At 40.6% G+C, this 14,347-nt stretch overlaps 1 protein-coding gene across 5 annotated transcripts in view; it reads left to right on the forward strand.

Moving 5' to 3' along the window:
• LOC108689499 (chromodomain-helicase-DNA-binding protein 7) overlaps positions 1–14,347 on the forward strand; it is a 26,921-nt gene that overhangs the window by 8,522 nt on the left and 4,052 nt on the right. For 3 of the 5 annotated variants that reach the window (XM_018196269.1, XM_018196270.1, XM_018196268.1), the window contains 17 exons: positions 199–3,369; positions 3,544–3,873; positions 4,177–4,577; positions 4,656–5,009; positions 5,108–5,402; positions 5,489–5,986; positions 6,104–6,328; positions 6,438–6,754; positions 6,829–8,982; positions 9,265–9,354; positions 10,031–10,228; positions 10,896–11,325; positions 11,400–11,685; positions 11,833–13,091; positions 13,303–13,546; positions 13,636–13,912; positions 14,153–14,297. In XM_018196269.1, coding sequence (XP_018051758.1) covers positions 307–3,369; positions 3,544–3,873; positions 4,177–4,577; positions 4,656–5,009; positions 5,108–5,402; positions 5,489–5,986; positions 6,104–6,328; positions 6,438–6,754; positions 6,829–8,982; positions 9,265–9,354; positions 10,031–10,228; positions 10,896–11,325; positions 11,400–11,685; positions 11,833–13,091; positions 13,303–13,546; positions 13,636–13,912; positions 14,153–14,297 — 10,566 coding nt within the window. In that variant the 5' untranslated portion in view covers positions 199–306. Of the gene's footprint in view, positions 1–198; positions 3,370–3,543; positions 3,874–4,176; positions 4,578–4,655; positions 5,010–5,107; positions 5,403–5,488; positions 5,987–6,103; positions 6,329–6,437; positions 6,755–6,828; positions 8,983–9,264; positions 9,355–10,030; positions 10,229–10,895; positions 11,326–11,399; positions 11,686–11,832; positions 13,092–13,302; positions 13,547–13,635; positions 13,913–14,152; positions 14,298–14,347 lie in introns of those variants that run through there. The other 2 variants (XM_018196271.1, XM_018196273.1) reach the window with 2 other exon arrangements.

Raw genomic sequence — 14,347 nt, forward strand, 5'->3', positions numbered from 1 at the left:
GCTGGATATATTCCGAGGGGGAAAAGTTATGGCGATTATGAGGAATTGAACCATAAGCGTATAGCTTTTCCCCTTTGGCGTATGTCGTTCCACCGAAGAGAGAGAATCAATAGAATTCTTATACCATATTACATACATAAAAACTCGGAAACTTACAAGAGTATCCAGAGTATGTAAAATTTTTTTCGATTGTTTCAGACAGCAAGAGCTTGGGTTTACTACCATGGGCACGTTACTGGCTATAAAAGAGATCGTACAATATTCTCCTAAGTCTGAAATGGGGACGAGGAGTCCTTCAGCGTAGACATGGACTACGATCTGTTTGGTGAAGATGTCAGTGGCTCGATGCTCGAGGCTCTTCCTGATCTCGGAGGGAACGATCACTTCGATCCTGCGCCTGCGAATAATTCCGTAGCGGTGTCCAGAGACGGTCTGAATTCCGGCCCTAATGGAGGAGGGAGTTACATTAACCAATCTTATAACATTTCTCAAGAATCTCCAATACAAAAATTAACCTCATTCGGCGGATCTGAATTTGGTGGCTCGAATCAATTGCAAAATCCGTCGCAGCGCAGCATGTTTAACCAAAATCTCGGTACGTTCGATAATAGCGCCACACCTCAGCGTGCTATGGTGCCGGGCGCATTTCAAAATCAGACTCGTAACATTGCACCGCAACAGCATAGGGGGCCTCATCCGGGTACCGGTGGTCAGTATCCTAGTTACAATGACAATATGTATTCTATGGAGCAGCAACACTCGATAGCTAGAGCCAACATGAGTATGGATCCTAGCCAACAAGGTTGGCCGGGTAATGGAACTGGTTATCCACAGATGCAGAGGCATTACAATCAGATGGCTCCGCAGCCTGCCGCATACAGGCAACACATGCCACCACAGTATTCTCATCAGCAAGATCAAGCTGGCGTTATTAATCAAAAGATGCAGCAGCAACAGCAGCAGCAACAACATTTTAGTCAACAAGGGATGATAGGCAACATGGGGGTTTTGCATCAATCGATGCAACCTGGAGCGACTGGTGGGGTCTATCAGCATATGGTTGGGCAGCAACAACATTACCAGCAAGGTAATTCGGTAGCAGCGATGTATCAGACGACTCCCGGTTATCCTGGTTTCGCTTCGGCGATTCATCAGCAACAGCAGGCTCAACAACCACCCCAGGCGAGAATGCCGCATCATCACCCGGCGCATCCGACGCATCAACCACATCCGTCTCATCCTCAACAATATCCTCAGCATACTCCTCAACATCCGAATACGCAACAACAACCGACAATGGATCCTCAATATCCTCATCATGCCACATCAATGTTTAATCAACCCCAACATTCGGCGCCGCCACAGCAACAGTTCGGCACAGCACCGACTAAACATTCGACAAGTCCACAATATCGCGCTGCGTTCCCACAGTTATCACCACAAATGTCGCCACGGCCACAAATGTCTCCGCGTCCACCGGCGGTGCAGCAGCAAATGTCACCGCGACCCATTATGTCGCCTGCCAAGCCTACCACGCTTTCGCCGCATCCTCATGTTCAACTTCCTCATCAACAAGGCAATCAGACTAACGCAATGTCAGTGTCACCTTCGTGTCCGCCCACATCTATGCAAATAAATCCATCATCGCAGCAACAGCAGACTACTCTGCAGGCTCTCGAACAGATGGTGATGCCGGGAGTCGCTGTGTCGAATTCCAGCGTTCCCACTTCGGATCAGTATAATCAGTTCCAAACACGTCCGCCAATGTCGCAGACACCGAATGTTCTGCCGCAGCAACCGACGGCGCAGAGTCCGATGCCAGGCCAAGTCACGGGGCCCAGAATGCCAATGCCCGCTCAATGGCAATCACATCCACAACAGCCGCAACAATCGCAGATTAGGCCAAGTATCGGCGTTACCGAAGAAAGAGGTGGCATAGTAGAGCAGCCTCAGCAAGCGCCAATAGTATCCGAGCAGAGTACTCCGATGTTCCCCGTCGCTGGACCGGAGACTACTGTTCATAACGTTGTGGAAACGGCGACAACGACGAGCACAACGACAACGAGAGAACCGACGTCGACGGAGAATGTCGTGCAGAACCCGATCGAAACCCCGAAACAATCAGAACCCGAGCCTTCTTTGCATCAAAGTGCTCAGCAGACTCAGCAACCGGATGCAACCGCGCAACTCGGTCCACCGCAAGTGGACACATCGGCACAAAATAATTCACAAAATAATTTATCTTTAGATCATACATCTACGGTAGGAAATATGCCTACATCCGCGAATATATCTCCAATTGAAACGGTGCAGTCTCTTCCCGCGTCCAGCACAAGTGGCAATATGGAGTGCACAAATGTGACTACGTCATTACAGCAACAACAACAACAACAACCACAACAACAGCAACAACAACCGATTATTACACCGATACAGAATCCCGTTTCTGGTATTGAGAATCCGAGTGTGTGTGAAACGAAATCACAGGAACAAAATATAGAAGTACATCAGCCGCCATTGAGCAGTACAACGCAACAAGTTATGGTACAACAACAACCACAACATACTCAGCAACAGCCTATCAATTGTCCTCCACAGCAGCCGATGCAACAGCCAGTACAACAATCAGTGCAGCAACCAGTGCAACAGCTTCATATAGCTCAGCCACAGGTAGTCCAGCCTCAGGCCACAATATCGCCTCCTCAACCACAGTTACAATCGTCACAACAATCTCAAATGAATCAATCGCAGCCTGTTCAAATAAATCAGCAATTGCAATCACAGCAGCAAATATCTCAACCATCACCACAACAACAGCAACAGCAGCAAATTACACCCACTCAACAATCACAAATTCCTCAACCCCAACAACCCATATTGAGTCAAACACAGCCGGTACAGCCTCAACAAATTCCACCAGCGCCTCAGCCACAACTGGGACAATCACAATCACAGTTGGGACAAGCACAGCCTCAATTAGGACAACCACAGTCTCAACTAGGACAATCGCAAACCCAATTAGCGCAACCACAGCCACAATTAGCGCCGGCTCAGCAGAGTCCGACTTGCGTTACACAACAGGCTCAATCGACGACGGCGACACCGCCACAGACACAACCACCCCATATGCAACCTCAGCAGGTCGGCATAATGCCACAGAGTGCCGCGCTGATACCATCTCAGATGCCGCCGCAAATACAAACGCAACCGATACAAAATCCGACATCCCAGATGCAGAATCAGAACGCTCAGGTATCGCCTGGACATTTAAACGCACAACAAATACCTGCAGTCAGTCAGACTACCGGTATGGTATTGTCACCGCATCAAGCTGCGGTTCCCGTGCCAAATTCGCAAACACCGCATCAGGTATTATCAATCATATTGTTAAAAAATATATCTTAATATAATAATTTTATTTAGAATATTCTGTGATTTTATGTCCTATGGTAAAATATATATATTTGTGAAATATATATTTTACATAAATCAATTGTGACAATATATATTCCTCATTGATATCATTTATTTTTTAAATAATAGTATCATCCTGGAGGCGATATGATCACCGGCAACACAATGCCGAACATGTATAGTATGCCGACTAATCCTACACAAACCCCAGTCGCAACTGCCGGTTTTGGCACGTCTTGTGCACCGCTCACGCATCATCAAGAACGAGCCGCGTTGCAGCAGCAGTTACAGGAATTGTACTGCATGCCACCAGCTCCGGAAAATCAAGAAAAGATTGTCGCCTTGCAGGAGAAATTGCAAGCGTTACAGCAGCACGAAACGAATGATCAATGTAATGGTGGTCCACAATGCATATTACAAACACCGATGTTTACAGCTGCTGTAGTTGATAGTCCACAGGTAAAGTATAATTTCTTTGTCATACGATGAATATAATTTATGTTTAAAAGAAATATTTTATTTAAGAATATCTGAAATTACTAACATAACTTTTCTCATGTCAATTGAAAAATCAACATTACTATCTCTAAGTCTAATTCAATTATATGAAGAATATTTGTATAATTAATATTTGAGAGACTACAAAGCAAACGGAGATTTAAATGATTTTTTTTTATTTATAATTTTTTTTTACTTTGTTTATATTGTATCTTTGAAAAAAAATCATTTATTTATTAATAATATAAATATTACTGAAAATAGGTTTCCAGTACTACTGGACGTGGTCGTAGTAAAGGTACGCCTCGAGCAAAGAAAAGTCGTAAAAAAGCCGATAAAGAGGCATCTGCACCTACCACTGCCACTCAGCAACCTGAGCAACCTTTATCGGACAATAAAGTCACTCCAGGTGATAGCAGCAATGTAGTAGACAGTGCTGCAGATTCAGAAGACATTAAGCCATCTTCTGGGGATATGGAGGAGGAATGGAATAAAGGCAGAAAGTCCCGATCGCCTCGAAAACCACGCAAGCCGAAGGAACCTAAAGAGCCCAAAGAACCGAAACCTAAGAAGGAACCAAAACCACCTAAGGAACCGAAATCACCGAAAGTGGCGAGGAAGAGAAATAAGGATAAAGACAAAGATTCCACAAAGCGTAACAGAAAGTAAGTATGATATCTAGAAAGGGACATATATTATTCTTGTATTATAAATTAACATTATATTTACTAATACTCTTATAGAAAAACTAATCAATCTGAGTCCGCTGATGATGAAGTTGTACGCGAAAACGAAGAAACTGCTGTTTCGGATTCTAGTGCTGTTAAGGATGCCGAGACAAAAGTCTGTGAATCATCCATACAGGGTGATCAGGAACAAGTGGATTCTTCTACCAATGAACCTATGTTATCCGAAATAAAGGAAGAAGGTAAAGAGAAAACTGGGACAGAAGATGCTACAGAGGAGGATAAAAAAGATGAAAACTTGGAAACGACTACTGCAACCGCTGAAAATACGACTAGTAAAAAGAAATCTGCAGCTAGGAAACGATCTAATACTGGCAAGTCATCTGGAGGAAAAAGTTCCAGAAGTTCTAAGTAAGTAATAACATTATTTTACTAACCAATAATGTTTGATAATGAATACCATATATAATGACTATATAATTTTATCATTATTTTTTATTATTATTTAGAAAACGCAAGAGTCGCATTGCTCCTGATTCTGATGGCGAGGAATTAGCGGCAACGCCTCCGCCATCACCGGAAGCTGGTGATGATGTAAATAAGCGGCGATCCGCGAGAAACACTCATCGCAAAAAGTATGTAGATGATGTAATGTTGCGATTCTCTGATGATGATGTTCCTATGCAAGAAGCTCAAGTGTCGAAAAAAGTGGAAGGTGCAAATACTTCAAAACCTGCTGCCACCAAAAAGGAAGGTGGTGAAGGCGGCGAAGTCGGGCCTAACAAACCCAATTTTGTATACATTGTATGTATTTTTCGAATTGCTAACTGCTTTTGTAAAAATTGTTATAACAATCTCTATAATTTTAATTGTACTGTTCTATTTTATAGAACACTACAGATGAAGACTCTATGGTTGTGCAACATATTTTATGCTCTCGAATGGGAAAGAGAGAAGTTAAGCCCGTGGTATCCAAAGTAGAACTGCCTGTAGAAAAGAATGAAAACGTGGATAAAGAAGAATCCGACAACAAAGACGTGACATCTGATGATTCTGTGAAAAAAGAAGGTACAGAAAATAACGAGAAAGAAGTGAAGACCGAGGCCAAAGACGAGGGAAAAAGTGAAATCGATAGCGTAAAAAAGGAAGATGCAAAGAAAGTGGAAGAATTTTCCTCGGATTCGAAACCAGTTGAGACTACCACTGTTGTCGAGACAAAGCCACAGTTCGTCGAAGCCGAAGAATATTTTGTTAAATATCGGAATTTTTCGTATTTGCATTGCGAATGGAGAACGGAAGAGGAAATGTACAAAGGCGATAAACGTATCCAAGCTAAATTAAAAAGATTCAAGCAAAAGCAACAACAAAACACCAACATTTTTGAAAATGTACTTTTGACATTTGTTATTTTAATTTATGAATGTGACATATTGATAATGATGCATATTAAAAATCAACATTAAAAATAATTTAAAACCCATTTTATGAAAACTTTTTTTTCTTAGACCGAAGATGATCCCTTCAATCCAGATTTTGTCGAAGTTGATCGAGTTTTAGATGAAGCAACTCACAATGATCCAACTACTGGAGAAACAGTCCGACATTTTTTGGTCAAATGGCGATCTCTGCAGTATGAGGACTCTACCTGGGAATTAGAAGAAGATGTTGATCCTGAAAAAATAGCTCAGTTTGTGAGATTTAATAAGGTGCCACCAAAAGAACAATGGAAGGTATATATTAAAATTTGTATATATATATATATATATTTTACAAAATTTAAGATTAAATATGCAAATGTTTTATCTTTTATATACATTCATGTATATGTTGTTATTCCAGCCAAAGAAAAAGCCCAATGCTGCAGCCTGGGTGAAACTGGAAGAATCACCAGTTTACAAGAGCAATAACATTTTAAGACCTTATCAATTGGAAGGATTGAATTGGCTGCTATTTTCATGGTACAATGGACACAATTGCATTCTCGCTGATGAGATGGGCTTGGGAAAAACGATTCAGTCTCTGACATTCGTGGACGCGGTCTACAAATACGGAATTCGCGGACCATTTTTGATTATAGCTCCGTTATCGACCATCCCAAATTGGCAGCGAGAATTTGAAAGCTGGACCGATATGAATGTCGTGGTATATCATGGATCGTAAGTATATTAATACAATTTTATCTATATACAAAAACAAACTGAATTATCACTGTTATAAATTTAAATTATAGTGCGGCAAGTCGTACCATGCTGCAAGAATATGAAGTTTATTACAAGAACGAGAAGGGGCAGCAAATCAAAGATTTAGTAAAATTCAATGTATTGATAACAACGTTTGAGATCATTATAACGGATTTTAATGAACTACGTGGATACAATTGGAGACTTTGCGTTATAGATGAAGCTCACCGATTAAAGAATCGAAATTGTAAGCTCCTTGAAGGTCTCAGACAATTGAATCTGGAGCACAGAGTACTTTTGTCAGGCACACCGTTGCAAAATAACGTCAATGAACTGTTTTCTTTGTTGAATTTCCTCGAACCGCAGCAATTTGCAAGTAACGAAGCATTTCTGAAGGAATTTGGTAACCTAAGCAGCGAAGGCGAAGTGCACAAGCTGCAACTTCTCTTAAAACCGATGATGCTACGTCGCCTAAAGGAAGACGTCGAGAAATCATTAGCACCGAAGGAGGAAACTGTTGTCGAGGTGGAATTGACTAATATACAAAAAAAGTATTATCGCGGAATTCTTGAGAGAAATTTCTCGTTTCTCGCTAAGGGCACCACTTCGGCAAATATTCCGAATCTTATGAACACAATGATGGAATTGAGAAAATGTTGTATCCATCCATTCCTGCTGAATGGCGCTGAGGATCAGATACAACTAGATTACAAGACTGGCGAGAAAGAAGATTCCGAGGCGTATTATCACGCTCTGGTGAACAGTTCCGGAAAGATGGTCCTGATCGACAAGTTATTGCCGAAACTGAAAGCCAGTGGTCATCGAGTCTTGATATTTAGCCAAATGGTAAAGTGTTTGGATCTACTTGAAGACTATCTGCTGTATAAAAAATATCCATATGAAAGAATTGACGGTAGAATTCGCGGAAATCTGCGACAGGCCGCCATTGATCGTTACAGCAAACCAGACTCTGATCGGTTCGTCTTCTTGCTCTGTACGAAAGCAGGTGGACTCGGCATTAATTTAACTGCGGCCGACACTGTCATTATTTATGATAGCGATTGGAATCCACAGAATGATTTGCAGGCGCAAGCTCGATGTCATCGAATTGGGCAGCAAAAAATGGTCAAGGTATATCGTTTGCTCTGCCGCAATACATATGAACGTGAGATGTTTGACAAGGCATCTCTAAAATTAGGACTTGATAAAGCGATCCTGCAATCCATGAATACTAGCCAAGGCGGTAAAGATCCCAGCAATAAACAATTGACAAAAAAGGAAATCGAAGATCTATTGAAAAAAGGTGCTTATGGTGCTATTATGGATGATGACAATGCTGGTGACAAGTTCTGTGAGGAAGATATTGAGCAGATTCTTGAGCGAAGAACTCAGATTATTACTATAGAAGCAGAAAAAGGCTCGACGTTCTCGAAAGCAAGTTTCGCATGCTCATCGAATCGGTCAGACATTAATATAGATGACCCTGATTTTTGGAAAAAATGGGCAAAGAAAGCGGAGATTGATACCACGGAGAAGAAGGAGGAGGATGAGTTAGTGATATCCGAGCCTCGGCGGAGGACACAAATTAAGCGTTATGGTCATGACGAATCAGTAGTTGACATGTCTGAATTGGACAGCTCAGATGAGAATAGCGATGATGACGCGATCGGCTTGTCTGGCAGAAGTAAGAAACGACGCGACAAGTTCGGCAAAAAGACACGCAAGTTCTACGATGAGTACGTGCCACGCGAGGGCGAGGTAGTATACGGCAGTTGGGCGCGCAGCGAATGTTTCAAGGTCGAGCGTGGACTGCTGACGTTTGGCTGGGGCCGCTGGGAAGAAATTCTGCAGCATAGCCAGTTTCGTCGCGGTTGGCGCGAAGTCGACGTTGAGGATTGCGCTCGCGTCATTCTGCTCTACTGCCTGCGCTATTATCGCGGCGATGAAAAGATCCGTAGCTTTATTTGGGATCTTATCACGCCCATTGAGAACGGTGAGAAAGTGAAGAGTGTGTCGGTGAACACTAGCAGCAGGAACAGTCGACAGAAGAAGAAAAGTCGTGTCCGAGAAGGCAGAGAAACTCGGGGATCGGTTATCAATGGCGGACCGAGTGATCCCAATCATTGGAGCAACGCAGAAAAATTCGATGGAGACATCTTTCTTGAGAGCAACTACAGAAAGCATCTCGGTCGACATGCTAATAAGTAAATATACACAAAATTATAAATTGGAGTTGAGGAGTTTGAATGTTAGAGGAAGCATAAGTCATCTTAAATTTTCTTCTAAATTACAATGTTATAGATGTTCACAAGTAATATTTGTTTTTCTTTTGCGTTTTTATTTTTATTGATTATTGTAAATCTCCAATATTTGTCATTTTTTAAATTAAAATTATTGGATGCAGTAACACACAGTTATTTATTTAATTTCTCAATCTTTGTTAATTTTTATTCGAAGAATTTGATTTATTGTCTTTTATCTTACAGGGTATTGTTGCGTGTACGAATGCTGTATTATATCAAACACGAGATTATTGGCGACTTAGTACAGCATATCAATGATGGCGTGCATGTCAGGTGAGTTCACATCATTCTTCTCCTCTCACGCTTTTTCGTACCATAGACTACCATCTATCACAGATTCGTGTATACTCACATATGTGCTTACCACGGAGCTTAGCATAGTTGCATGTGCGATGTATTTGTTGATATCCTGGGAGCTATACCTGTATGAGGAATGCTCATAGAGCCCGGATCAAGTTGGTCCATGTAGCTCTGCAGAACGACTACCAATTCGTTTTTTACCCTACGCTACTAATATGAAATCGTTTTTTCCCCATCCTGTATGCACGTATCAATACGTTAACATATACACGTGCGTTCGCGAATCGAGAGAGAGAGAGAGACGCTCTTGCACACTTGGTAAAACTGTCGCGAGGATGATCGAATTTCTGCAACAGAGTGGTAAGCCATAGGACTTGTTGCTAAGCAGTGCACTGTAATCGAAGGGAAATAATTGGAAACGTGTGATTTTAAAATCTCAAAGAGGGATGGGGGATCTGGATATTTTATGTGTCGTATTATATTTCTGAAATTTTTATACAGAAAAAATCCCGTATTGCGAAGGGAAATCTCCCTTGAAATCCCTTTGTAAATTTGTTAATTAAAATTTCCCTTTATAAATTAATGAACACGCGCTGGTATCGGCACGTAAGCAAATTGGCAAACTTTGTAAAACGAAACCGCCCTGCAGTGCGTTGCCGCTAGACCTTCCACAGTTGACGGACCGACCGGCGAAATGGTGGGACTCGACAGCAGATAAATCCTTAATAGTCGGCTGCTACAAACACGGCTATGAGAATTACGACCAGATGAGGACTGACCCCGTGCTTTCTTTCATTACAAGCTGTCCTCCCCCTTTCCAGAACTCTCAGAACAAGAGTACCACCGAGTGAGTACCTTAGTCATTTTTTTCTTTATTCGTTATTTGTTCATCTCTCTCTTTCTTTTATCTTCTTTATGCCCTGCCTAACTGTCCTAACACTTATGCCGCTTGCACCGCTTTCTATATATATATATATATATATACATATATATACGCTTGTACGGTCATAGCTTTTATTTTCAGCAATAGAATGGCGTATATAATGTTCACTTTAGCCTCATTTTTTAACTTTTGAATCTTTGCAAAATATTATCGATCAGTGAATGTTGTGCATAAACAAGCAAAAATTAGAAAGGAACAAAATTTGTTTGTATCTACAACATTTTGAGAATATGGCGTCGTTCTTTTGCTTTCAGACTCTTCTCTGTCAAAGATATTTCACATATATGAAAAAGCTGCGCGCATTAAATAGATCATCTAACTTCGCTGCCTTTCTATTTATAGTTGACGTTACGAAACATCAAGAGAGGAAACAATAAATTAAATCAATAGATACCATTCTCTTTTTTTCTAGTTCTCTTCATTCTACGGAATAAAACTTGGACAGGAATATCGTGTAAAATAATTTCAAAGTTTATTACATATATGCGCGACGAACGAGTATCTTGTTTGTTTTATTGAAAAAAAAAAACGTTTGATATTATCCTCATCTTGCTATTTTCCAAAATTTCAGCAGTAGCAGTAGAGACGATAACAGTCTGGAGAACGATATGGAGGATGGCGAATCTCCTGGAATGACAAAAGATTCGAAAGACTCTGACAAGTTTAGTCGAGAAACACCAGCAGATTCCCCTGCCATCTCGAGTAAGGCAGACACGCCAATACCAGAAGCTAGTGGCAGCCACGACGGAAACGACGGTCTTATCACAGATGATGAAAAGTCATCTTGGCCGGCTGTGGTTGAGCTTAATACACGACTACGTCGCATGATATCTTCCTTTCAGCGAAATGTTAATAAGAAAGAGGATGTTAAAGTTATTTCGAAACCTGGAAAGATGGGAATGGACAGCGAGACCACTCCCATAAATCATACCGGCATGATGCATGAACCACTTTCGAATATGCAAGGATGGGATTTGCAGCAATTAGCAATGTATCTTTTGGTTAGTATATAAGATTATTTTGTTGTACATTTAAAAAAAAATCATATTATTTGAGTCTTATGTTGTATTTACAGAAGATGGAGAAAAAAGAAAAAATGGAGGCTATAGTGAAAGAACGAGAACGTACTCGATTCGAGGAACAAAAGGCGAAATGGACTCGTCGTGAAGAAAGCGAGTTTCTACGAGTGGTGTCTACATATGGTGTTAATTATGACAGGAAAAAGGCCCAGTATGACTGGACCAAATTCAAAAGTATCGCTCGATTTGACAAGAAAACGGACAACGATCTCACAGACTACTATATGTCTTTTAGAGCAATGTGCAAAAAAGTTTGCAACGCGAAACTGAATGAAGAGGAAGGTGCGTCCTTTCTAATTTTTTTTTTAATTAATATATTCAATTTTATTAATTTTTATTTATACAATACTAATTATATAATTGATATTTATATAATTGCATATATTTTTTTTGTTCTACGTAAAGTATTTTACTTAGTTGACGTTGCAGATTTTACAGATGTTCCAGTGGATCAGCTGAGTCCTGCCAAAGCGAGACAAATACTCGATCGTGTTGATCTTCTGAGCAAAATCCGCGAGGAAATCCTGTCGCATCCGCATCTCGAGGAACGACTCTCGTTGTGTCAACCGTCGGGAGACACGCCGGATTGGTGGCAGCCAGGGAAACATGACAAGGAATTGTTACTCGGAGCAGCGAAGCATGGTCTCGGACGTACTGATATAACTATACTAAACGACCCGGACTTTTCGTTTCACAAGCTTCTCACAACGAGAGGAATATATGCGAGCACGCAGACTCCTAAAGTTATAGATAAGTCCGAGAAAGCGATAAAGATCGAGAATAGAGAAGATATTTTGAAGTTTGACAAAGACGAGATACTCGTGAAACTGGAGAAAGGCGAGGGAACTTTAAAGATTGAAAAAGTTGGAGCGAAAAAGGACAAAGACCAAAGTACTTCTGATAAGAAACTCGAGAATGTGGACTCTGAGAAAAGCCAAGTGGAATTGACTATCGTCAAAACAGAGGCTAAATCCGAAGAAAAATCTATCAGTAGTTCGTTGACGATCACTACCGTTGCGAGAACATCGGACATAGAAAATGTCGCTGTAAAGAATGAAGAAAAGAATGAGCTAGCGATAGAGCCAATTAAATGCGACAGCACCAAAGCTAATCAGACAGGCACTGCCATGTTGACCGATGAAAAGGTCACGAAGGAAGCTAATTCAGACAATGCGGAGAGTTCTGCTATTGTAGAACTTGAAAAAGAGGATAATGTACAAGAAAAAGATATTAAACACGAAACCGAATCCACTGAGAAATCAGATGAGTCACAAGCGCAAGACGTTATAATGGAAACAACCGAGAAAAATGAAACAGAAATTAAAGAGAAGATCGAGGATGTTGAGAAGAGTACTGAAACTATCGAGCCCGTCATCGAAGATGATAATAACAAAAGCATAAAACCAGATAATCCACTGATTAAGGAAGAGATCGAGATGCAAGAAGCAAAAAATTCGGACGTTACTAAAGAAAAGCCGAAGATTCCGCAAATTGATGATAAATGCAGTGTCCAAGCTGCAGAATTGAAAGCAATGTTCCCGGATTTAGAGGTGATACAACCACTGTCACGGTTAACGCAGATCGATACATTCGTTTTACGAGACAAGCCGGCGGATTACAGTAACGAGCCTACAGTGATGCAACTCCTGACACATGGCTGCGCTAATACATCTATAAAATGGCCGAAGGTAAACTTTTTTTTTTTTTAATTTTTAATAAGCTTTTATTTACGCGCATAATATAAAAAATTTAATATGAAAAATATTTTATTACATATTTAAAAAAAGGAAATTTAATATATATTTTAATTTATACATTATATATATAGACTTAATATGTTGTTTTATTATATGTATCTCTAAATTCTATTATACTTATTGATTCGCCTTTACTTTTTAGGAGCACGCGATCGAAGCTCGTTTAATGCACATCGTGCACGCGATAGAGCACAAAGAGTGGCCGGTGTCGGTGAACTTTAGTGCTGGCGAGGAGTTGGAGCTTGCGCAAAACGAAAAGGAATGTTCGGAAGTGATAACAATCACCACGGACCATGGAGTGTCTAGATCTATAGCAAGCGGAAACAATATCTCTGCTTCGAAGAAACGCAAGAGGCATATTGCCATAGATGTAGAGACCGAGCGAGGTACTTAAAAGTATTTTTATATTAATAATGCAATCACACGTTTGTCATAACTGAGCATATTTATTGTGTATGATTATTTCATTTTACAGCCAAGCTTCACGCGCTTCTCAATAGCAGTCACTTAAGTACACCATCACCCGCGCCCCTCAGCAAACCAGTCGTTCTCTCCGGTTCGACCACCTGGGAGATCAATGATGAATCCCAGTCCGAAGAATCACGACGCTCTACGCCGGTCCAGCCACCGCCAGCACATCAACAAACGCGAACGCAGAATATACCCTTTGACTTAAAATACACCGTTCCGGGGAAAACGACCGTTATACCTGGGACATCAAGCACTTTGACGCCTATAGATTTATCCGCTGGGTAAGATATTCAATAAAATATCTAATAATGTAATTATTATAATGTTACGAATATCTTTAAGGACGGTATTTTATAGTCAGTTTTTATATTCAAGATCGTCTTAAGTTCTGTCTTGAGATGTTACGAACCAATCAGAAAGCCGCATTAGTGTCTTAAGACATTACTTAAGATAGTCTTGAAATAAGAACCGACTATGAATACTAGCCTATGAAAATATTTTAATGATTATATTTATTTCAGATACCCTAAATCAAGCTCTGATAGTAACAAGGACATTATGAATGAAGTTCAAGACTTCTCCATGCCGAACAAAAATAAACAAGTCAGTAGTAATAAAGGGAAATTGGACAGTATGCTTGATAAACTCATGAAAAGAAAATCTTGCGTGAGTACATTTTTAAGATACTACTAAGTTTTAATATTATATTATATATA

This window comes from Atta colombica, unplaced genomic scaffold (genome assembly GCF_001594045.1).
Source record: "Atta colombica isolate Treedump-2 unplaced genomic scaffold, Acol1.0 scaffold27, whole genome shotgun sequence".
Classification (NCBI taxonomy): Eukaryota; Metazoa; Arthropoda; class Insecta; order Hymenoptera; family Formicidae; genus Atta; species Atta colombica.